Source organism: Protomyctophum parallelum, assembly GCF_964188405.1.
Source record: "Protomyctophum parallelum genome assembly, chromosome: 1".
Lineage (NCBI taxonomy): Eukaryota > Metazoa > Chordata > Actinopteri > Myctophiformes > Myctophidae > Protomyctophum > Protomyctophum parallelum.
This window is the reverse complement of record NC_139697.1, coordinates 71,497,157-71,522,987: the sequence shown is the minus strand read 5'-3', so window position 1 is coordinate 71,522,987 and position 25,831 is coordinate 71,497,157. Positions and strand designations below refer to the sequence as shown.

General features: G+C 42.1%; 1 protein-coding gene across 1 annotated transcript in view; it reads right to left on the bottom strand.

Annotated features, from left to right (window-relative positions):
• The window catches only part of gabrg2 (gamma-aminobutyric acid type A receptor subunit gamma2), a gene marked incomplete at its 3' end in the record, with an annotated part of 76,098 nt that overhangs the window by 19,785 nt on the left and 30,482 nt on the right, over positions 1-25,831 (bottom strand). Inside the window, exons 5-6 of the mRNA XM_083789077.1 lie at positions 23,471-23,553; positions 20,284-20,421 (exon numbers count right to left, since the gene is read on the bottom strand). Coding sequence (XP_083645203.1) covers positions 20,284-20,421; positions 23,471-23,553 — 221 coding nt within the window. The remainder of the gene's footprint in view (positions 1-20,283; positions 20,422-23,470; positions 23,554-25,831) is intronic.

Here is a 25,831-nt window from a genome sequence, read left to right as displayed (position 1 = left end):
AGTCCGAGACAATGAACTCACCTTTTCCACTGACATGTCCTGGGGCAAATCTTTCCACTACTAGGGGCTGATGTATTTGTTTTAATTAACTCTCTTTATGTTAAATTTCTACACAATTATATATATTTTGCAACAAAGGCTAGGAGATTGTCCTCAGTCTCTATAGTTGAGTGAACTGTTCAGAGACCGACTTGTGAGTCTATTGTCACCCAGACAGTGAGCGGATAGGGCTGATGTCACAGCTAGGCTAAGAAGTGGCATTGTAAGAGAGTGCTGTATAAAGGTCGTTTCAGACAGGAAGCAAGTGACACAGGCATTCTCGCTTGGATCAGCGGGGACGGCGCGCAGTATATGTGACTGCACACGTTGCGAAAAAAATAAAAATAAAAGCTGAATAGAATCCAGCTCTTGTCGCCCGCATGCGCCAATGCCCCTAAACTTCTCTGAGCGTCGAAAATAATTGCCGGTCTCTCATTGAAAATGAATTACCAAGGCCGTGTCAGTCTGAAACAACCGTAAGGCAGCAGCCTGTGATTAAACCGCAACACAATTTGAATGCACTCCTTGTTGTTGACTTTGTTGTTGGCTTTGTACACTTACTGATGTTTATCGGTCTCTCTCAAGCATTAAACTAATGGAATAAATGTTAACAAACTGTACCGGATACAAGGCAGTCAATAAGAATGAGTCCCCTAAGATTATTTTCACAGTTTCATTATATAAAATGTTAAACAAAACAAAATTATTTTCACTGAAGGGAGTTGAAAATGCAGAGTTACACTTTATGTAGATAACCCCTTTTTATATCCCTATTCCTTTTCTAATGTTCTGCCATGATCCGACTGCAGAAATATATCTCACTGTTTCCCAAGTGTCATATTTTAAATAAAGAAATACATACAACATTTTAATCATTTTTGTTCTCCCTGGATTAATACACCTTATCCTGTCTATTTGCATGTAAATACATTTCCATCTACAATTATATTCCTGTCAATACAGGATGGACAAAATGGATACAGAAATGCATTCCCATTTTTCTTCTCAGATAACCCAATGAACAAAGCGGTCTTACATCCAGTGGAATCCAGCATTCTCCCTCTTTCTCTCACAATGTTACATGTTCCTGGTCTAAAAATGGCCTCATTATTCCTTATTCGTATCACGTCGTGGAGATATGTGATTCACACCCATTATGTAACCAACTAATTTAGCTCCCACACCCTCCTTCCTTCCCCCTGTTTAACCCATTCTGGGCGGGGTTCCCTATTTGTACCTTACCCCCTCAGGCCGGGAACCCATATTTGGGTTCTGTACAGTATGTACAGTATTCAAAAATGTAAAAATTTTGATTCTGCTATATCAATATTTGAAGTTTTTCAGAAACCTTAGGTCAGGATTTAGAGGCGTTTTTAGAATCGGCCTTAGGCCTGAATGGGTTAATACTTTACCCCTTTTCTCTCTCTCCTGCTTTAATCTTTTCTGTTCTATCCATCTCAAGTGAACTGTATTTTAAACATCTGCGGTTACAAAGTTATATTCACTCGATGATTGGAGAGGGAACCCGAGGTAAACCCTCTAATCCCAGATGTGCTGCCGTTAAAGAAATATAAATAAATAAACATAGTCTGCAATAAACGACAAAATAACAAACAAGATAAGATCTAATTGGGTAACAGTGAATGGGAGCAGTAAGGCAGTGGGGAATGGATTTTGAAGAAAATGGAACGCTGCCGTGTCACACTATTATTTTGGAACAGCCTTTCGGAGGCTTTTGAGAGGTGTCTGAAACAGATGGTGGGGGTCTGTTCAGCTCGGGTAACAACGGCTATGGATAAGGCTGGAGAAAGAATTGACACATTTTGACAAATTCTGCAGGCAGCCATACAGAAAGACAGCTGGACAGACAGCCTGAAGGGTCAAAATTGGTACAAAACCCATTTGGACAAAACAATTATCCCCTAGAACAGTTGAGAATGTTTTTATGAACATTCAGTGCAGGTAACAGGTCATTCCAATACATAATGTATTACACAATGGAGCCCATAGCCAATGGTGGATTCAAGGGCACAGCTTCAAGGTTTGTGACAGATGGACCTCTGATTTTCAATGTCAACACTTAGAACATCATAAGTTTTGTATTAGTTTATTAGCAAACTTCATTGCTTAGTTTTTATATTAGCCTTTTATTGGTCACTTTATTAGACTGTCCTGTTTCTCCAGCTTCTTAGGTATAGTGGGTACTGTGTGTATGAATGTTATTGTCTTGTATTTGTTTATTGGCAGAGCTGTGTAACAGTATTTGGCTATTTGCCTCTTCTCTTGGCCAGTTTCCCACTAACTAGACAGCCATGTCTTTCATGTATTATTCTGGCATACTCTATGTCGGGGCTCTGTCATTTTACGCAACTGAAACACTCATCCATGCTTTCATCACGTCCCGCCTTGATTATTGCAACAGAATCCTCTACGTCTACTACGGCACCACCTCCAAAGTCCTCAATAAACTTCAATATGTGCAGAACTCAGCTGGCCATAATGGAGCGTGTCTTGAGTGTACAGGGTTTCATGAGGTCAGATCAACATTATGGAATGTCAGAACAGGTCAGCTCCATATATGGAGATCTAATGGTGGCAGCGGGGGCAGTGTCTTGAGTGTACAAGGTTTGATGAGGACCCAGGTAGGGCCGGGCCTTAATTTTCGGGCCTGTTGGGAACTCTAGTTTTCACTGGCTGCCGGGCGCGGCTGCACAAATAACTTTGGGCAGGCCCGTCTAGAGTCTAAATGGACAGGTATCAGTCAAAAGGGAGACATCAAAGAGGTAGGATGGATGTAAGGATAAATATATGGAATGTCAGAACAGGTTCTGACATTGTCCATACTGTCCATATACTAAATGGTCCCCAAGACCAAACTCCGTACATGGGGCGACAGAGCTTTTCCCTTTGCTGCCCCAACGCTGTGGAATGCCCTCCCTAAAACACTCAGAGATGCCCCCACCCTCCAAACCTTCAAAACCGCCCTCAAAACTCACCTCTTCAACATTGCTAACCCTATAGCTAACTCTTTTCACTGCTTTTAATGTATATCCATTAGATTTTAGTGTTTGTTTCTTTTTCCTAATAAAGTTGTTTTCATTTTGTTGCTACCTCTGCCCATGTAAAGCGTCTTACTCTTTGGGTACTCAGAAAAGCGCTATATAAGTTTGAGACGAATGACTGACGCATCTAGCCACTCTGTAGTCCTGCCCACAAAGGCACTGATTGGCTCGGTTCTTTCTCCAACCTGGAAAAAAGCTGTGGATGAGGGCAATGTAAGACCTCTAAATCGCTCAGCCGCCTTTTAAACGTGGATATAACAGCAATTCAGAGGTCTGGAGTGGACCCATGATGCTAGCATGTCCGCATGGCCGTTAATACTGTACATGATCCTGGCTATCCTGGGATGAATAGGAACAATATTTCATCTCGTAAAGATTCAGGGAGAGATTTATCTCGAGTAACATATTTGTTTGAAGGCCAGCTAATCCTCTTAAGTATTCAATGTCAGGGCTTTGGTGCAGAGAAACCCAGCGTTTACCACCCATTATGCTGGATGTTAGCCTACATACCATAACCCTTCACTTTTGGCCGATGTATTATCTCCACATTACATGCGCGCACACACACACACACACACACACACACACACACACACACACACACACACACACACACACACACACACACACACACAAGCGCGTATGTGTGCACGCACGGCCACACGCATGCATGAGCACACACACACACACACACACACACACACACACTGCATACATCTTTGCATATTTACATATATTTTGCAGATAATATATGCTTCACTGCATCCGGTTGTCTCGGGTTCCATCAAATGCATGGAACCCATCACATTATGTAAAGGATTAATGTAGACATGACTGTATCCTAGTACTAAGTACAGTAAAACAGTACAAGAAAAAAGAAAAAGGCCTGCAATGCATCATTTTCACCAGAGGATCCTTTTCTAGAATTAGAATGAGGTATAGGATGGTCAAATGGAGAGCAAAAATATGAAATATGAAACTCTTCATAATTTATAGACACAAAGACAAACCTGGATCTCGGTGTCCTTATTTGAGGATGTTTAGCTCTGGGAACCTGGGTTCTGATGCAAGGACAATTAGCCAAGTGAAAGGAGCCCCAAGGAGTGGAGTTTGATACCAATTAATTGAGCTGTGAGGACCTGCAGGGCTTGGCTAATGACCCCAAAGAGTAGCATTATCTTTGAACTGGCTGCATTCTGACTGTCTAGACGGGAGATACAACACAATTAGGTGGGTTTTGTGTGTGTGTGTGTGTGTGTGTGTGTGTGTGTGTGTGCAATGCATGTGCTTGTGTGCCTGCATGCATGTGAATCTTCAAGGCTGTACAGATGGCTCTTGCTCCATGTAACTTGGGCGAGTCACTCACTCAAAGGGCTGGGAAACTAACTTTATGAACTCATGTGTGTGTGTGTGTGTGAGTGTGTGTGTCTGTGTGTCTCTGTGTGTGCGCGTGCTTGCGTGCGTGTGTGTGTGTGAGTGAGTACTGTAGTATGTGTGTGCATGCATGGTTGAGGGCATAAGGATTAGGGCATCAGTGAGTTAGGATTAAGAATGGCCATACGTTGGCAATATGTCTCAGGAAAGCTGACTTGGACATGTTAATGTGTACTTAAGGTTGGGGCACAACTTAAGTGGACATTGATATGTGCTGTATATTAACAAGGCACATTCTACATGAATGTGCTTTTTTGTGGTTATTCTTTTACGATGCAAGTTGGGAAGACATGACCATCACACATCTTGACCTCTCTCCTACTACCCTACCCATGCTGTACCTTCTGGACCATCACACATTTTGACCTCTCTCCTACTACCCTACCCATGTTGTACCTTCTGTTCTCAGTTTCTTTTAATTTGACAAGGTTTCCTTCCTTCTCCTTCATCCCAAACGTTATTGCCATTCTTCTTTCACATTCTTCCGTATTATGGCTTTTGCCCAGTTTCGTCACTTATATTGGCTATCGGTTTGCGTGCAAAGATTAAAACAAAGATCCGCCAATCCGTGCCACTGACAGTTTGTGTTAGCCCATTAGGCCCACAATCAAGCATACAATCTCACGAACACACAGAGAATCTTCCCCCCCGAGCTGACGGATACAGATATTCATGGTTTTTCAGTTCACGGGCACCGCTGGAGCGTTAAATTTGCTATTCAGCACTGCACACCACATAGGGTCAGAGACACGCACGTTTGAGACCGCTCGGTCAGATGCATTTCCGAGTTAACGCCCGGGACAGAGTGACAATTAACAGAGATTTTATGAATTATTAGAAGGAAAAGAAAGGAAAGGATCACGGATCAATTAATAAAATAATAAAAAGGCATGACACTTTCTTTTTTTGTTAATATTGATACATTTACGTTTGAGCAATACCATTATCACACATAACTGCAGATTAAGTAAAGTAATTATGGATAAGCAGGGCGTCATGAGGGGTGGGTGCCTGACCTGCTCTGAATGTGATGATTATAATGATTATGGGAGAGAGACTACAGCGAAACTCTTACAATGTTGTACAATTATCACCAGCACAGTGCCATGCACTGATTTGTCAGATACAGCCAAAGACAACTACACTATAGACAGGATCCTAAACGGCTAGAAACAAGATAAATACAGTAGCAGTACATTTATTTGTATTTACAAATGCCAATTAAAAAGTGTACCACTTAAGCACTATTTCATACTTTCATACTATTTCATACTAAAATAGGAACGCCAGGTGGAAAGTGGTAAAAAAAAGGTTTTTAGGGTATACTTTACTGTAGGAAACAAAGTGCTGATACAGTGTCTTCTAAAGTCCCCCCACTCACAAAATCATCAACCTGTACCTCTCCCCCTCATTCTCTTTCACTCTGTTCTCTCTGCTATTTAATTTATGTCTCGTATACCTCGCTCTAGTGAAGGTGAAGAGTTTTCAGTTTTTCTGCCCGGTGCATTCCGGTGTGTCCTACTTTTAATCACTCTGCTGCTCACTGTGTTACAACCACACCTGCGCTGTGGCGAAGGCACGCCACCACTGACTGGGGACATGAAGATCAGGCCGCCAATGTTAACTGATCTTCAGGAGGGTGAAAGGAGAGTGGGCCTTTGCAGTTTTTATTTTGTATTCTTTATGTATCAGAGAATAAGCAGAACTATACTCCTCCTGGCCATACAGTTGCTCTTTATTCTGTTGATTCCTTTTTGACTGTATATGCCTCTCTTTTCTTTTAATTTATCAAAGAGATGACAAGTGCAATCTGACAGAATAGACACCGTTGAAGGGAAAAGAGGGACAATTTGTTGTAGCCACCAGCCCCAACCCCCCCTCTCTCTCCACAGTTTCCCAGTCTTCGTTCGTCAGTGCTGTGCGTGTACGCGGCCATATAGCTCTATAATTCCTAGGACGTCTGGAGACATCTTGGGCACAAACTAACCCTCTAACACCCGCATTAATTTCTACTTGCAAAAAATAGATTTCAACCTTACTACTACTTTGTACTACTAGGACTGACACTAAAACATATGTTAAAAAAAATAAAAAAATAAAGTTTGATGGAAAATTTATAATAATTATATAATAATATAAAAAAAATCATAATTTACATTTGGGGGATATCTTTCACAATAATGAATAAAACATGTTCTAGACATTCTAATGATCACAAAAAAACATATATTACAATTATTTTCCAGACATTTTTAATTTGTGTGAATTTCAGCCTCTGTGGGGGGTATTTATATGCAAATATCATGACCAATGTCATTGAAATTGCATTGCAATGAACATCACTGATGACATTTAGGTGAAAAAAGAACAGAAAAAAATTATAATAATTTAGTAATTAAATAAAATAAAATTGTTGCTAAAAAGCAACGCTGGGTGTTAGAGGTATGCAGGTGATGGTCTATAGGAAAAGGAAAACAAGAGGCCTTCCCCTCCTCCCAAAGCAATCTCTTTTTGTTTTGGCCTATGCTGAGACTCTCATTTCCAAATGTTAATTACTGGGTTAGGTTATTAGACGAGATCGAGGAAAGGGGGGGTACTGCGACACGGAAGTATACAGCACAAAATTAAAAAAGAGAGCGAGAGGGAGCACAAATGGGGCTTCACGGTTTATGTGAGAGGAGGACGTGTGCGCGCGTGTGTGTGTGTGTGTGTGTGTGTGTGTGTGGGGGGGTGTCTTGTGAACAATATCATATCATCATGCAAAGACACTGGTTCTAAACCAAGGGGTGGGGTTCCAGGTGGTTGCTAACAAATGATTGATAGTAAGGAACCCGAGCCTTGAGGGTCTGTAACTCAGAGAGAGTGTGCGTGCGTGTGCGCGCGCGCGCGTGTGTGTGTGTGTGTGTGTGTGTGTGTGTGTGTGTGTGTGTGTGTGTGCGTGTGCGCATGTGCGTGCGTGCATGCGTCATTCAGAACGATTTGCCCCTTCCTCTCCCACTCCCGCCCGTCACAACTTTCATGCTGAGAGAAGGAAGGAGAGACGAGAGAGCTGCTATTATGGTGGCAAGAGTGGCACCGCAGCTAATTTGTTGTTTCACACCGCAGGTGTTAACCTTCTGTTCTCCAACCAAAGATGGGAGTCGAGATGGAAAGCGACAACATATTATTACTGCAATTAAATTACATTGTTTTTGTTGTACTTTGCACAATGAAATATGGAGTCCAGAGTTGAATTAACATTGATTTGACGGTGCATGAGTTTTGTATGTTTGTGCATTAAGAATATGTTTTGTGTGTAAGCAAATGTGCCAAACCAACATGAGTATAGGCAAAAACATACAGTAGCCTCTGGTAGGCTGTTCCACACCTGGACAGCATTGAGTATTTCCAATTTCCACTTTCTATTTCACTTCTACTTCACTACAATTATTTTACTAATACTTTGTAGATTTAGATTATCACAAAACATATGAGGATATCTATGGGATAACAAATGGGTTAACTTATTCTGCATGAGTGCTTTTACACATACCTGACTACATCGCTGCCTGGGGTAGTATGTTTATTTTTGGAACACACAGTTTTTATATGACGTGATCCAATACAAAAAATGTGACCCAGGGTTAGTGGGAGTGATGCCAGGACTTGGGTACCCAAGTCTCTTGGGTACTCTATTGGGCCGAAGATACCGACTCCCTGTCATCTTATGTTCCTTCACAAGCCTAGATCCTCTACTGCTTGTTAGATATGCATAACCTTAACCCAAAAGAAAATTGGGATGCCGCTTTCTTCAATTATGCTCCCAAATTATGGAAAACCTTGCCTAAAGAGATTAGAGGCTCTGTTGAAATTTCTAAACAACCTGCAAAACAGACTTTCTACAGCACAGTTTCTCACCATATTTTAAGGCACTTCATTTCACATTTTCTATTTAAACCATCTCGTTGTGCTTGAGGTTTTGTATTTAAGTTTCATTGTGCACAGTACAACAAAAACAATGTAATTTAATTGCAGTAATAATATGTTGTCGCTTTCCATCTGGGAACTGCCTGACCATAATTTCCAAATAGTTCTAAAATGACAGGTGTTGTGTTACTTAACAAGCAGTTAATCGATTTTGAAAATACAGCAAACAATTCCCCTTTCATGCCTTTATGCTTCCATTCTTCGGTAATTTCATTTGACCAGGGATAAATTACAGCCACGATAACGGAACCTATTCACATTTCGGCCTTATTGCACTACGTGTTTCCATCTTACACCAACTTTTCTTCATTAAAGTGACTGGCCAATGACAAGGCTCTGCGCATTCGTGTCTCCTCTGCATCATTTTCTCAAACAATTCAATAACACCATGCCTTAATTTGCTTTTTGATTTCTTCTCCGTTTGAGCGTGCGTTTTGCTGGACCTATTACAGCGCCTCCGCTGGGGAATTCCTCAAACCTCCTAATGTGGAGGGCTGGAGGCAATATTGCCTCCTGCCCGTCTTGTCTCCCATAAGTACATTTCCTCAGAGGAATTGTCTGTAGTTGTGACTGCACTAGCACTATAGCATCCATTAACCACTTTCATTTGTTGATTCGTTGACAGGCGTTCCCCAGGGGTCCATACTTGTTCCCCCTCCTTTTTTCCCCCTTACAAAAAATCTCTTCAGCCAAAAAGCTGATCCACAAGCTCACAACGCATCACAATTAGTTTTCAGAAAGTGTATAACATTTTAAATGCATAGATAAACATGTGCGGTACATACGACAGACCATATCGCGACAAAAATTGTGTTTAGAGAAGTTGTTAAAAAACACATTTATGTGGAATGGTTATTCACAAAAATATATGAATGAATGATTATATCAAAAACAACTTTTGTTCAATTGAAAAAGTTACACTTAAATGACTTTATGGCTGGGTGACTTTGTAAATTGCTTGCACTTTTCCCCCCAAAGTCCTACAATGTGCGTTACATAATACATACAGTACTGTACGTCCAATTCACAGGCCAATCCGGCACCAACCTGCTGGGAGCAGTGAGAGGTTCAGTCTCTTGTTCAAGGACAAGGACATGGCTTCAACATGAAGCCATGCAGGAGGAGCTGGGGATCAACCCAGGAACCTTGTGGTTCAGTTCCTGATACACTGTAGTGCCCTACCCTGTAAGAGTGTTGTACAGTGTGTCGTTTGTGCATGCTGCACAAGCTGGCCTTTGAATTGAAACAGCACCTTAAGAACACCGTAGCCTGTATACATACTGCTTCTTTCATGCTATGCACGCACCTGCATATGATGCTATAATGTTTCTAAAAGAACATGTACACACCTGCATGTGATGCTCTAAAAGTCTAAATATAATGTGTACCTGCTTTAACATACGCTTTATATCACTGTATATTATGTAACCTAGCTGTTTTCTATCTCTTTCGCCTATGTCTCACTCTACCTCTGTCCTCTCTTCTCACGGAATATTTCGGACAAAACTATGGAGCCCACCTCTTTCCACCTAAACTGTGATGTGACAAATAAAACTGATTCCGATTCTCTATTGTCTGGTTTCTGGGAAAGAGTGCATGTGGGAGTGCATAGTGTGTGCATTTGTTAGCTCTCGGTGGCAGCACTTAAATGCTATAGAGAAGAGAGCAATAATAGTGCACTCTTCCGTGCTACTATAAGGGGAATCCATACCATACATATATATATATACCGTACTGTATGCATGTGCATGTTACAGTATGTGCATCATTCTGTGCACATGTACTGTTTGGCTCACTCGTTCCCTCGCTCGACCACTTCCTTTGGTCCTCGGTGCCCCCAGACATCTGGGGTCATCCGCATGCCGTGGAGCTCCGTGATGGGGAGAAAGGCCTGTGATGTTTCCCGGGGCTTTTTCAACTCAAAGCGGATCACACAGGCCGACGCACACAGACAACACGCAGTGTGCCACAGCATCTCGAAGGTCACTCCAGGAATAGCTCTCAATACAACAACAAAAAAAGAGAAAAATAATAAAACACACGTGTGGACTCATGCTCGCAAAGGGGCACGCTCACTCGTGTTTATAGTACATGCGCGTGAGTGTGCGCACGCACGCACGCACATGCAGTCAACACACACTGTCTCTGATAAGCAGATACTGTAGAAAATTAGCCATCATAATGTTCTGCTTAAACCATCCCATGATTCATAGCAAGGGGCGGTTGCATAATATCGAGGCAGAGAGATAGCAAATGGCATTGATTCCCTTTACACTTGGGAGGATTGCCTCGTGCCCTTCTAAATGTTGCTTTTTCAAATCATTTATTCAGTTAATGTGCTTGACAGATGGCCGATACAAACAGAGAGCTCCCCTCCAATAATAGACATAAATGTTATTGGAGACATGAAATGACATCTGGGCAATTTTTTCCTACAGTTTGCCAATGGAGTTGGAAAGAAAAACTGTGTGATTATCCATATATTGATAAATCACCTTGCTTCTACTACAGTACAGTATGTGCTATTCTTAAGCTCTTCCACTACTACTTTTTACTTTTAGTTGTGGCTTCCCATCGCAGCCTCCCAGTAGACACTAATCATTATTTACTTAGATACGGGTATATCTTTATGTTACCGAATAGAGACTCTCGTATAGATTATGTATTTAGTTCTGTGCATTGTGTCATTTACAGTATGTGGTGTCAGCGATAAGTCATTTTCCCACTGTGGGATCAATAAAGTGCTACTGTACTGAAATTCATACTTGTCGGCAACATCCTGCGTGTTATGTAACTGAAAGTGTAAAATAAAACCCTGGAGTCCTGGCTCTTCCCCAGAGACTGGCGCAATGGAGCTGCATAATCACGAGCATTGTAAAAATTAAGGTTGTCAAATTTAGGATGTTATATCCACATAATTAACATCCCAAATGTCTGCTTTCTTTGATTTAGATGAGTCAGTGTTCCCCATTCATTAATGCACCTGCATGTCATTTGCAGGGCAATCGCCACGACTTCCAAAATACTGACGTAATTCACAATATTGTTTGTCAAGGTTAGCATTTTATGCAGGGGTCTTCAACAGGGACCCCTAGGGGGCCCTCAAAGTTGTACAAATATTTTTATTATTATTATTTTTACATGAAGCACTTGAACCCTATAGCATCAGTGGCATAAATTAATTCTTCATGGGTTTTCAGATAAAAAAAGGTCCATTGTGCACGTGCGTGCGGTTCCATCCCTATTCTGTGGGGAACATTAGCCGAAAATAGCCGATCTACAAGCTCACAAAGCCTGGCGCTATTCAAGTCTTTCTCTTTAGTTGTTATTTATCTAAAGTGTGTTGCTTAACATCTGGGGGCAACATCCACAAGGGTAATATTATAGTCTTAAAAGAAGGAAAAATACATAGCAGTGAATTGAGACATAAAATAAGGTGTTATTGTCAGAAAGTAGACACTCTGTGAATGCAGGTTATTGGTACACACTCCCTAACAGCAGGCTTCAGGCTGGTTTCCCCGCCCCCTTACCCACCACACCTGCAGCAAACAGACTTACAGACAGGAAGTGTGTCACTTATTATATTTGGAAGTAAGTAAAAGAGTGAAATAAACAGCTAATGTAATGTTCAACCTCATTGAGTAGAGTTGTCATGCAGGAGTGGAAAAGGATGAGTCACGTGTGTGACAGTTAAAAGAGAAGTTAATTATATTCATGGCAAACCAAACTCAAGGTGAGTTTATAGCCATCTATTGTTAGCTTTAGCTTAGCATTAACCCCAGCATGCCTGCCCTATTCTAGGGGGAACAAAAATAGCAGATCTACAAACTCACAACGACTCGAGTCATGTTGTGTAAAAAAAACTAAAATACTCTATACTAGGCTGTATATTAATTGTGTATGTTGTGACAGGATACTATATGTATACTGTTACTTAGCCCTCCAAGCAGAACCCAAATGCTACTGAAGTTTCTGACATTTGTTCGACCCAGTGCATTGGGTCCTGTTCCACGTCGTCCATGCCACCTGATTAAAACATTTACTGGCTCATGTTTACATGTTAAAACGCCTCCCCGCGGCATGTGACGCCATTATTTTCCTTGAGTTATTCTGAATTCGGTAACTTTAAGTAGCTATACATCCCGGTGCGAATATCTCCTGTGGCGCGGAAGCCGTTAAGTATTTTTAATATATGTTTGCCCGATTTGGAAGCTTGGATTCTTCTTGTTTATTGACAACTCATTGTACCGCCTATCTGGCTAGCTAGTGGCGCTATAGCTATGACACAGCAGATCAGAGGCAGGGACGTAGCCTCACAAGCCAACCGCACACCGGGAGGCGGTACAATAAACGGTAAACAAACAAGAAGAAATAAAGCGACCAAATCGGTCAAACAAAGATTAAAAATACTTAACGGCTTCCGCGCCACAGGAGATATTCGCACCGGGATGTATAGCTACTTAAAGTTACCGAATTCAGAATAACTCAAGGAAAATAATGGCGTCACATGCCGCGGGTCCTATTTTAGAGAGAATCTCCACATCCGCATTTAGGAATTTCCATACGAAAATACACTAGCGAGCAGGGACCCAACGTAAAACTAAACAAAATATCAAAAAAGTTTTACGTAGGGTCCCGAAAGGGGCTAACTGTTACTGTATACTAGGCAGCTAGTGTATGCTGTGTTGTGGCTTATGTTGAAGGTTGTGAGTTGTTGTGACAGGGTACACACACTATGATACATTATATATATTCTCTCTCCCTTGCTCTCTATTATGTCGTCCCTTGTCCCCCTCCAACTCCGGAACATAGGAGCTATGTACACGGGGGTACAACTAGCCCTCCAAGCAGAACCCAATAGTACTGAAATTTCTGACATTTTTGACGACACAGACCATGGGGTCCTGTTCCAGCAGTATCCTGCCACCTGGTACGCGGACATAATAAAACATAGACACCATGTTTACGACCTGTCTGCGCTCTTTGACGACTTCTTTTCGTGTGAGGGCTTCTGAATCTGTGAACTATAAGTGCCTATACATGCCGCTGCGAATATCTCCTGTGGCGTGGAAGCCGTTAAGTATTTTTAATCTTTGTTTGACCGATTTGGTCGCTTTGATTCTTCTCTTCCTTCCTTGTTTATTGACACCTCATTGTACCGCCTATCTGGCTAGCTAGTGGCGCTATAGCTATGACAGAGCAGATCAGAGGCAGGGACGTAGCCGCACACGCCAACCGCACACCGGGAGGCGGTACAATAAATGGTAAACAAACAAGAAGAAATAAAGCGACCAAAGCGGTCAAAACATACAACGGCTTCCACGCCAAAGGGGATATTCGCAGCGGTTTGTATAGGTACTTATAGTTCACGATTTCAGAAGCCCTCAAAAGAAAACAGGCCGTCAAACGGCGCAGATACGATGTTAGTGAGCATATTTATGTCCGCGTTCCAAAATTCCCATACGAAAATATAAATATGAACAGGGACCCTACACAAAGCGACATCAACATTTCAGAAAAGCTTTATGGAGGGTTCCGAGAGGGGCTAGGGTACAACAAGAGCCAGCTCTGAATAGCATGGCCATGGACCCTGAAGCAGCCTGTTCTACACCGCTGTGCTGTGTGCATCAACCAGGAGGAACATGTTACCAACAGATGTCGGAGTTATGGACAGTCCCCTGGGGGGGCAAGGGTGTGAGACGATGGCAGCCGGGAGAATGATGCTGGTCGATGGAGATGCCGCTGGAGGGCTCATCCGAGGATGAACTAGAGAGAGGTTGACTCTGGCCATCACTTGCACAACTGATAAAGTCTAATAGAACATGGCTCAAGGTAGGAACCTTGTTTTTATTTAATTTCTTTTTTTTTTTTCTGTTTTCTGTTTTCTTTTGCTGCTGCTGCTTGTGTTGTATGGATTCTGTGTTCAAGCTGTTGTCATTTTGGAACCCAATTTTGCTGAGTGGCTGGCAATGAAGCATGTTCTGTCTCTGGAATTGAAGGCTGATGTGAATCTCACCTACAGTGTTAGTTGTGTTGTTTCTGATGTTGAAGGTACAAGGTAGTGAGTTTTAACGGTGACGTATAGCTCTTGGTCACCTCAATTAGCCTCAATGTGTGAGGTTGGGTTGCTATTTCCTTTAAAGTTCAAGCTAGATGTTTTTGGCTCTGACATAATGGCCATGAAATACACATTTGAAGACCGGTGGATCTTCAATTCATTATGCAGCAAGTGAAATGCTTGTCATTTATTGACCCATGTGTTGAGTGAAACAAATGAGGGAAATTAAGCTTTTTGGAACTGTATTGCTTAGAAAGAAAGATCATGGCTAAAAGTTGTATTGGCTATTCTATTTTCTGAACATGCAAGGTTTTGTGAAAATTAGGTTTATATAACGGGCTATAATTTCATTTTGTTATTGTTAACTGTTGATTTGTAGTATACTTGGTGCTGGTTGTATCTTTTTCCCTTTTTTTTGTTTTTCTTTTTACCCCTTTTTCTCCACAATTTAGTTGTTAGGCCAATTGAGTCCTCTCCACACACATTCACCCTAGCCTGTAGGATTACAGGTACATGCAATTTAATATCATCCTCCCTGCCCGGCTTCCCTCCACAGAACACGGGCCAATTGTATGTTCGTATAAAGCCGGATACACCACGGTGAACCCACAACCTCTGTGGTGATGGGCGGGCACACCGCACCATCCGAGCGCCCAGTTGTGTCTTTTTTTTTAACAATGTTATTTTGGAATCATATCATCGACAATGATATGATTCCAAAAATAATATTCATTGTGCAAAGACACTGTTCTAGACCTGGGGTTCTTGGGAGTTCCAGGCCAAAGACACTGTTCAGGGGGGTCACTAGCAAATGATTGAGTAAACTCAAGCCTTAAGGGTCTGTAACTCAGAGAGGATTGTACTGTCTCTTTCACTGAATGTGTTTTCAGTATCCAATTTCTAGCAGTTTTCTCCCCCCTTTGATTCTTTAGTTTTTACTCTTCTACCTTCTTTATCCCAGTCCCTTCTTTCTGCCAATATAAGCCCCCAACCCCACCGCCCAATTGTCTCTGATCCCTTCTGATCTCCAGGCTGGCAGATGGGTACTGGCCCGGCTTCTTACGCTAGCTTAACCCTGCCACTGAGGGGTTAACTTTGCAATACATTCACATGAGTGTTAACCAGTGCTTGGATGCAATGTCTTCAACATCCTTTGTCCTGCTTTCACTTCTCTCTCTCTCTCTGTGTGTGTGTTTGTGTGTGTGTGTCAATTTGCATCAGTGTGTGTATGTGTATATTTATGTGACCTTCTCTTACAGTAGAAGTGTGTTCAAATGCAGGCAAAGGTTTCCAGGCATTGCTCAATGCCCTGATCAGAACTGACACGGCGGATCGAGAGAATGGAGAGAGAATTACAGTAACATCAAATAGAAACGGACATATACAAAGATAAAACAAAAGAAAACATGAACTACAGATGTCTTTCATTTGAAAACCTCATGCACCGTCATGTACCGTTTCATGTGCCTGTCCAAAGTAAATGACGCAGGGAACACAAGTACAAGTAATGCAGAACACATTGTTATGATGTTGTCACAAAACTGGACATGTGACAGGCCTGTGCTTCTCGTGGTATAACAGGAAATCCATGTTTGTATGGCTCTGGCCTGCCGCCATGGCCACCTCTGTCTGCATTAGGCCTGAGCACCTACTCTCCTGTCTGTCCCCTTTTTTCCCCCACTGTTGCCTTTACCTGACCCAGTTCAGCACAGTCTGTGGAATTAATTAATCACCCCAATGAGCAATGCTGAATTTAGTTTTCATTCACTTCTGATAATAAGTGGCTATGTAACGCTATTTACTCTGGGAGGAAAAGTCACAGTGTGGCAGTTTTAATTAAGCTATCTCCGCACACACCTGTACAATGGCTCAGACCACAACATGACTCAATAACTGCAGTCATTCAACGTGCAGTAGCCCTCCCTATCATTCCCATGCAGTGCTGCTTCAAATCGTTGCAGTCGAGTGAATCGTGTGGATGTGGATGGACTGTGAGATTCTGGTCAAATACTACCCTAGTTAAGGTCCCTACTATAGTTACAGTTGTAAGTATTAAGTGCAGCTTATCCAGCAGCTCGGCAAATTAGCGTGAAGCCTGACACTATTTGCGTACCTCTTAGGATTGCGTCCCTGCTCCCTACAGTTTCCAGAGCTGTTTAAAACGACTCGAGGATTAAAAGGCCACCCACCTCGTATCTCTCTCTGCTGTTTCGCACACAGATGCTGCATTCATAAGTCATGGAGGTCACACCCGAAAGGACTGTATAGATTACATCAATAGGTTCTCTCTAGTCTGATAAGTTTGTTTATGTAAACTAGTGCAGTTCTCCATCAGGGAGTGACCATTCAAAGTGCATGCCTGTTCGGAGGCTGATTGCTTTGCCCCCGGAAATGCTGTTTACAGCTGTACTGTAGAAAGGCTGATTGCATTATCAAGAAGCACTCATTCCATCGACTTTGTACTCAACACTGCACTCCATTGGGTCCTCAGTGTGAAGTCGACCGGATGAACGCTTCTCAAGATATGCAAATTCTAAACAGACAACTGTACAGTACATACAGAAACTCCTTGGACCAAAAGACGAACAAGCCAGAGAAGGCATGATTTAGTCTTTCATGTTTTCCACTTTCCCTGAGTTGATCGAAACGGTGCAGATCCAGTATAACTGTCTTAATGGTAATTACTGTCAGATTTGTGTGTGTGTGTGTGTGTGTGTGTGTGTGTGTGTGTGTGTGTGTGTGTGTGTGTGTGTGTGTGTGTGTGTGTGTGTGTGTGTGTGTGTGTGTGTGTGTGTGTGTGTGTGTGTGTGTGTGTGCTTATTTATGTGTATATGAAGGCTAAACAGCTGTCAAGGCAGCCGTGCATGACAGATGTGCCACAGTGCACGTGCATGAGAGAGCGCCTCGCTTTGTTAGCTGACAACTGAAATAAACAGAGCATTCTGCTCTATCAAACACGGCATTCCTGTGAAGAGGGGGGGGGGGCTTTTTGCTAATTGTATGAAAACTGAATAATGAAATGGGTCATTATGTGTGTGCACCTCTCCTCTGTGTAGCACTGCATTGCTTCAGTAGAACATGGTTATAGACAACAACACATTTGTGGCCAAATCTGACTGCCATTGGATATTTTTGAATTGTCATTGTCATATGAAAGTATGGAATCATAGCTTCAAATTGACATATTGGGTTTTGGAGATATGGCTTATAGAGTAATGTCTTGCAGAAAACAGCGAGTTGAGAAAACAGGCTTGAAAGGTTCACTTAATTACACCTGGCTACGTTTAAGCATTAATTTTATTGTGTCGATTTAAGCTCTGATATTTATTTCAGACATGCTCTAGTATGTGAAGAGTCTGCCTGTGCTATTAACTCATTTTGGATCAAATATAAATAAATTAAGTTTTTCTCCTCTGGAGGTTGCATGATGGCAGGCTCTCAGTCAAATCTGGTCACAATTAAGAGACTACCGCTGTTCAGCTTACGACTATTGTACATCAGGCAATATAATTTGGTTGGCTGTAATGATACGCGTTACTGTAGGTCACTCTGCAATGTCCATTAATCATCTATAGTCAGACAGCATACTCTCAGCTTCCAAGTTGATTACAGAGTTTGAGTTGAATAGAACGAGACACTTGCAACCACCAAAAATATTGTTGATTTGGAAACGGGGTATATTCTTCTCCCTCTTTTACTCAGGCCTTGTTGCTAAATAAATGCCTTCCCACAAATGTAAGCGCTGAATAGTAATGTGTACTTGGGGGTCCAACATGTACAATGTCTGGTGCAATTACCACCCATTTCTATAGGCCCTCAGAAGTGGAAGGAACGGAGCCAAAACAGTTTCCATATACCCCTTGAACAATCCACTTAAGGTGAACAGTCTGAATTAACTGAATATCTCACACAATTTCCACTAACAGGGAATATAATGTTTACTGTATGGAGGTAGTAGTAATAGCCCACATCTAAGGCAGCATTCCTTCTGCTGTGAAGATGCCTCTTGAACTGTGGGCACATAAATTCTAAAACGTGTGTGCGAGTGATTAAACAATATAATTTACGAGGCAACATTTGATTTCGACAGGCATTAATTTCCCATTGTTGTGCCCTTCTGTCAGTCCCCCATGGCAAACATAGCTGATCTGATGAAAATAAATCTTGTTTTGGCCAAAAGGTGGAAGTCTCTTTCTTGACAGACATGCCTTTCCACAGGCAACGGGGAGGGAGGTCCCAGATTACATAAAGCCTCATTGCCATATAATTGCACTGAACAACATTACATACATTAAGCGTGATTTATAGTTAACTGATCTGCACGCTCACGACACATTGCAGCATGACATGCTGTGAGTTCGTAGTGTTTGAGAAAGAAATACATTTCTGTCCGCTGCAAATGCTAGGAAGTCGAGGAAAAGCAGCAATTCTCTCTTTTCTCACAAACATTCATATTCCTGTACGTCATTAGCTGGTGGAGTCCAGCCAATAGACATCAGATTTTATTCTATTGTTCTTCTCCTTCTTATTTATTGCACAGTACAGTCTTTTAATCCAGCAGCATGTACTCTTGCTAGGGCATGCCAAGAATAAATACAGGGTATAATTAATTTAGGGGAGAATAGTCTAAAACCACATCAGTGTTTGTGGAGGAAAGCACAGTAGAGTACGGACTAGTCTAGATTTAATTTGAATTGACTCTCTCTGGGTTTGATCACACCTACAAGTATAGGTAGTAGGTACAGGTTTTCTTTGATCAGCAATACCATTTTTGCAAATCAAATCTAGCCGGCCTTCATTTGCCTTTGCAATGCATATTGCCACAGGCAGATTAAGTCTGACCCCTCTCAATTGTGGGGGGACTTCGGGGCCGAAGTGGTGACGAGCCAACCAGATTGGTCTAGAGCCAGGCTATAACCATTAAGTATTCAAAGATTTGAATACTGGGCATTGCAAAAAAAAGAAAATATATAATCTAGTACTGAGAGGGACGAGACTAAATATCCACGCAGTGAGCATATCGCTACACACGGCTAAATCAAGCTGAACTACAGTATGCTGATTGCTGATATGCTGATTTATCTTCTCTGATGTAGCAGGTTAAGGGCAAATAAATAGTTGAATATGAGGAGTGACAGGAGTTTGTTCATTATAGATACCAAAGAGGCTGTGTGTACTACAGTATATGATATATATAATATAATATATATATATATATATATATATATATATATATATATATATAATGAGACACACTCTATATATGAGACATTTACAAGAGTTTTCTACCCAATTAGGATTGTCGTAGATCACAGCCATAGCATCTGAAAGTGATTCTTGTAACCAGTACAAGATGGGTGGAATTAAACCAATCATCTGAATTGTTCAAATAATATCAGGTGTGCATTACTCCCAAGTGGAGCTATTGTAAGTAACCTTAATCACTGAAAAGGTAATTGAAAATCAATTACGGCGGTGGCTCAGGGGTAGAGTGGCTGGATGGTAACGGCAAGGTTGCCAGTTCGAACCTGGGCTTCCCAGAGTTAGTGTCGGAGTGTCCTTCATGAGCAAGACACTGAACCCCTATTTGCTCCGGTTGGTGCCGCCATCGGTGTATGACTGTGTGTGTGAATGGGTGAATGTTGTAATGCACATCTATGTAAAGCGCCTTGGATAAAGGCGCTATATAAATGCACTAATTGATGTTAGACCAGTAGATCTTACCTGAGACGGTCCTGACGATCTCTGTAGTGTTCCTCAGGCCAACGAAGGAGAACTGGTAGAGCCTCCAGGAGCGGATGTCTCCAACCTCCACAGAGCTCCTCTTCCACTTGTACACAATCTCCTCCCGGGGGTATCCATCTGGATGGATGAGACCAGTTAGAACACAATACAACAAGCAGAGCAGGACAGGACGGGATGAAACATGAACAAAACAAATTATATGAAAACTGCTGTAAATAATGGTGGTGTCATATTTTTTTGTCAGGGGTTCAATCACCAGCCCGAGTCACACCAAAAGAAAAGTGGTAATGCCTCTCTGCTTGGCACTCGGCATCAAGGGTTGGAATGGGTGTAATTCCAAGTCCCCAGACTAGCATCATGTCGACATCAAGCTGCACCACACTATGGAAACAGGAGATAGGCTCTTGACCTATGGCCCACGTGGTTCAGAAGCAGTAGGTTCCCAATCCAATCGGTTGGAACCTCGGCTCACCCATCTATGCATCAAAGTGTCCATTAAACCCTAACAGCTCCCCACAGAGCGCTCATCAAAAAGCCATCTCGGCAAGCCATCTGCTGGGTGAATGCAGAAAGTGATCGCCCCCCTCCCCCGGGGACGATACTATACTCCATTCCCCCTATTGTTTGCAACCAGAGAGCCAAGCGAGTTGGTTTACATAGAGCGCATCAACTTTCCCTGTTGCACACTGTACTGTAATGTTTTGTTTGTTTCTTTATTTGCTTTTTAATTGGAGTGATGTCTTGGACCTCAGATGGGCATGTATCCCATGCCCATTACCCACATTAAGCTTATCTCGCTGGTGAGCCAATCGAGCAATATGTGCCCTTTAATCTGCCATTGCGTCTCTAGAACACAGTGTCTTGATGTTCTTCTGTTGAAATGGTGCTGCTGCCAGGGAAACAGTGTGGTTAATTGTAATAGACAAAAAGGGACGTCTAATAGTTTGTGTAATCATGCAAAAAATGACCCAGGAGGAAGAGTCAACAATAAATGAAGCTGTTCACTGCTTTTGGAATATGTGAAGCGATTGTGGAGAGTCAGTCAGGGAATTTAATGCGTTTCCAATTTCCATCACAAAACAAAGAAAAGCATCCAGCCGTTCTGTCGTGAATTTCGTTCCAATTGTAACAGCGCAAAGATGACTTCTCTGATGGTGTGTACAGAAGCAGCAAAGCCTTCGTGTGGAGTGTTCCAGAGTCCAGACATCCTTTTGGGCATCAAGAGGTGCAATTCTTGGCATGTGTTGAGACAATTATGTTAAAATGGTGAATTGCTGCATCCTGCTGATCTTGGAGATTGAGCTCAACTGACACATAAACTGATTTTATGAGTGCTGAGAACATCTTTTCATCAATTTTTAAATGCCTTTCTCTGTCCTGTTTTTGAGCCCACAGTTTCCCTTTCTCTTTGTAGTTACACTGCAGCTATTTAGGAAGCATTCTCTGGAGAATATCCAGTGGTGCCTTGCCCTGTAGCTTCTTGGCAAAGCTCATTAGCATAAATGAACCCTTTAATCCACTCCTCACAAGGAAGAAAGGCTCCCTGTGGGCTCTGTCACAGTCTTAAACAACTTCAGAATAATACTGGCCGAGCAGGAGGTATGGTGGATATGACTTTGACCAAAAAAAACATTGTCTTTTTTCCCAATTTAGTGTAGCCAATGATTTATTTATTTTTCACTCCTTTTTTCCGCCCAATTTAGTCATCATACCAACAAATTCCTCCCCACACATGTCTGCGTTGTCACTGCTATTGTATCGTGCATGCTCACCCGCCAGTGAGGAGAAAGCACCTCTGTCTTACTCATCCTGTTCAACATACCCCTCTTGACAGGCGCCACCAAAGCCTCCCCGCCCTGCTTCCCTCCCCTGAACACGGCAGATTGTGTTGACGCTCAGTCAAACCGGATGCACATTTCGCCGTGGTGAATTCCAACCCCTAGACTCGTAAACAAGACACTTTCACAAAATGGTTACAGCTGAATCAATTCGTTCCAGGTGATCTAATTGTTTCAGCTACACAATCTTCAATATCTCTGCCCGACAACCACCGATCTAACACTCAGGCCTCTAGTTTGAGAGTGATGAACTAGCATACTCGCCCTACTAATTACCCAGTGCAGTGTTTTCTCTGCTCTCTCTTTCCATGCTTTACTGATGCGGCTGTGTCGTAATATTCTTCTGTTCATGTTTACTAATGACACTATATCAGGAAATGCATACTTACGGTATTTCCTTTTCCCCTTTATTTGGAGAAACACAACCGTTGTAAATACTATACTGTAGGGTGCACAGACCGGTATTAAAAGGCTGAAATAAGCATTAAAGGCCAGTGTTCTTGTTTGCGAGTTGTCCCTTTTCATTAGGTTCAGCTTTTTAGTCCAATAGTGGCAGCTTACTAGTTCTGCTGCTGTTTCAAACCTCTGAACTCATCAATTGGACTGCCGATGATCGTTACAGTTATACCACCCTCAAACTCAATCCGTTTGATTTGATGAAGACTTTAACCCATTCTGGACGGGAACGCCTTTTGGTGTTTCTTCTTTTTTTTTAATGTTTTATTATTGACATGCAGTGAAGGCTGTCGGGATTGGGAGTCGAGCCCGCGGCACACTGCCAGGCTCGGGCTACGGGCCAAGGGGCGTGGACCGCTGAGCCGCGGCCCAGGCCCGCCTTTTGGTGTTTCAAGTATTATGGTATACTTTAGCCATTGAAAAAGATTTATTTTAATCGTGAGCGCAAATCTTTTGAATATATATTCTTTCAGAGCGAACATTTTTAACTAAAATCTTTGCTTCTGGGGAATCCCTGGAAGTTGGAACAACATATTTTCAGGCAAATTACATATAATGTTTGGGGTCCTTGACATGAAATAGTTTGAGAACGACTGACATAGAAACATGAGGTTTTTCAGAAAACTGTCAGGATCTAGAAGACATTGGTAGAATCGTCCTCAGGTCTGAATGGGTTAAGTGTGTGTAATTCCCTTTTAATATGATCCTGTTAAAAATCTCACTCCTCAGTACCTCAGTAGTGGGATTATGTTTGGGGGTATATTTTTGATTGAAATTGTCATTAAAAAAAGATTTAAATGATAACATTTAATGTGAGATGGATGGATGGATATGGAAAGAGAGAGGTGTAATCAGCATATGGCGAGACTTACAGCTTGAAAACTCCAGGGGACATGAGTGCTCATCCATTGGGAAGTTGTTCAGTTTAAGCTGGCACTCGGCATCGATTGTCAGCCTGCAAATACAAAGACAATTCTGTAATTATTATTAACCACTTAAACCCTCTCCTCTTAGTGAAACGGACTTGAGTTACAAGTACTGTAGTCAGAACGTTTTCCCCACCGCCTACTAGGGCTGGGGCGGTATGGGATTTTTATTACCGCGGTTATTGCCAGCCCCCATACCGCCGGTATGGCGGTTATTACCGCCCCCCCAAAAAAATTAATAATAAGGGAATAATAAGAGGGCTAATAAAAGTTACAGGTATGGTGTGTGCGATATTAATTGTGAGATTACCATAATGACGGTAATCATTAAAGGACCACTTTTGAACCTATCTTCATAATATGAAGATAGGTTCAAAAGTGGTCCTTTAATGATTACCGTCATTATGGTAATCTCACAATTAATATCGCACATTATATTATAATAGGTCCTCACTAATAATCATGATAAAATGGCACGTTTTTTTCTACTCGGTCTGTGTCACATAGGAGGCCTAATCTAATTGAATACCCCTGCCATAAAGCATTACACTTGTTTACAAGAGGGTCCACCATTTTCAATTCATCATATCATTTTGTACACTATGCACTTCTATAAAGCCAAAAACAGGAAATCATCATAAAGGAGGTCAAAAGGGGGAAAACGTATACAGTGAGGGGGGAAAGGGGTGGGTGGAGTCAAGGGATTTACATCTTAATGACAGTTGGTAGGGCGTTCCACATTTTTGTGGCATAGGAGTGAAATGAATTTAGGTGGACCCTCTTGTAAACAAGTGTCCACTCACAGTTAACAGTCTTTGTATTGAGTTGTGCTTGAAATGTAGTGTAATTCTGCAAACTGTTAATAAATATTTTAATCAATCAATCAATCAATCAATCACTCATTCAATCCTTGTTTGTGCCGAATCTGGGTTGCACATGGTTTTTTGAACTCCCTCTGGTGTTGTTGTGTTGCTGGCATGATTAGACTGACTGAGCGTCACTGTTTATTATGATACACTTTTCATTTCATAAAAAAAAAAAAAAATCATTTCATAAAATGTTTTAACCGCGGTAGTGAACCCGATACCGCGGTATGCGTTACATACCGGCGGTATGCGTTACATACCGGCGGTATGGCGGTATGCGTTACATACCGGCGGTATGCGTTACATACCGGCGGTATGGCGGTATGCGTTACATACCGGCGGTATGGCGGTATGCGTTACATACCGGCGGTATGCGTTACATACCGGCGGTATGCGTTACATACCGGCGGTATGCGTTACATACCGGCGGTATGGCGGTATGCGTTACATACCGGCGGTATGGCGGTATGCGTTACATACCGGCGGTATGGCGGTATGCGTTACATACCGGCGGTATGCGTTACATACCGGCGGTATGCGTTACATACCGGCGGTATGGCGGTATGGCGGTATTGCGGTTATTGCACCCAGCCCTACCGCCTACATCATATTTGCTGAATGTTCTTGTTCCTCCCAAAGCTGAGGTTGAAGTGGTTAAATAACATATGAAAACATATGTTGGTAATAAAACAATCATGCAGTTACTATCTAACACATATACATATAATCTCTCTATGCTATTTGGGGGAGAAAAATCCATTAAGATTGATTGTTCCACAGAGAATCAGCCCCCCTAGGACATGCATTATTAATTAATGTTCCAATTAATAGCGTTTTCTGTTTTCTCCAGGACTTGGAGTCATTAGACTCCCCCTTAATGAGAATGTGACCTTAACTGACTTTACCCGTCCGTGCGCTCACTTCTGTCACGTATCATTGTGCTGTGAAACAAAGCGGCCATCCTAATTAACCGTTGGTTGGACTCCAAGTTCCTTAACGAACTAATGAAGATGTTTTGTGAGGGAGAACATCCATCAAAGCTTGATTGAGTCTCTAACAGTTCTGTTATTATTGATGATGCACTGTAATGCCTAATTTATATTTTGTCATAGTGTGCTGTGTCGAAAATGGTAAACTAACTAATGCATCATTCGCAACACACCATCATACGACCTGAACTGTGGAACCCTTTACAACCTTGCCCTGGTTGAGGTCAAAGGACCTGAACCTTGAGGCAATTAGTATAATAGAGTTCTAATTGTCACTGGCCAGTAAAGAAATGCCAGTTGCTATACATTTTAGAAATCTCAGGAGAAATCAGAAAGAGATGTGTATGTCCGTGTGCCGATACCTGCCGATACCTTGTGTTTCTGTGGACCCTAAGAAGGCTAGCAGTCAGCATGACTAGTCACCTTGGCAGCTAATGGGGTTCCTAATGAAG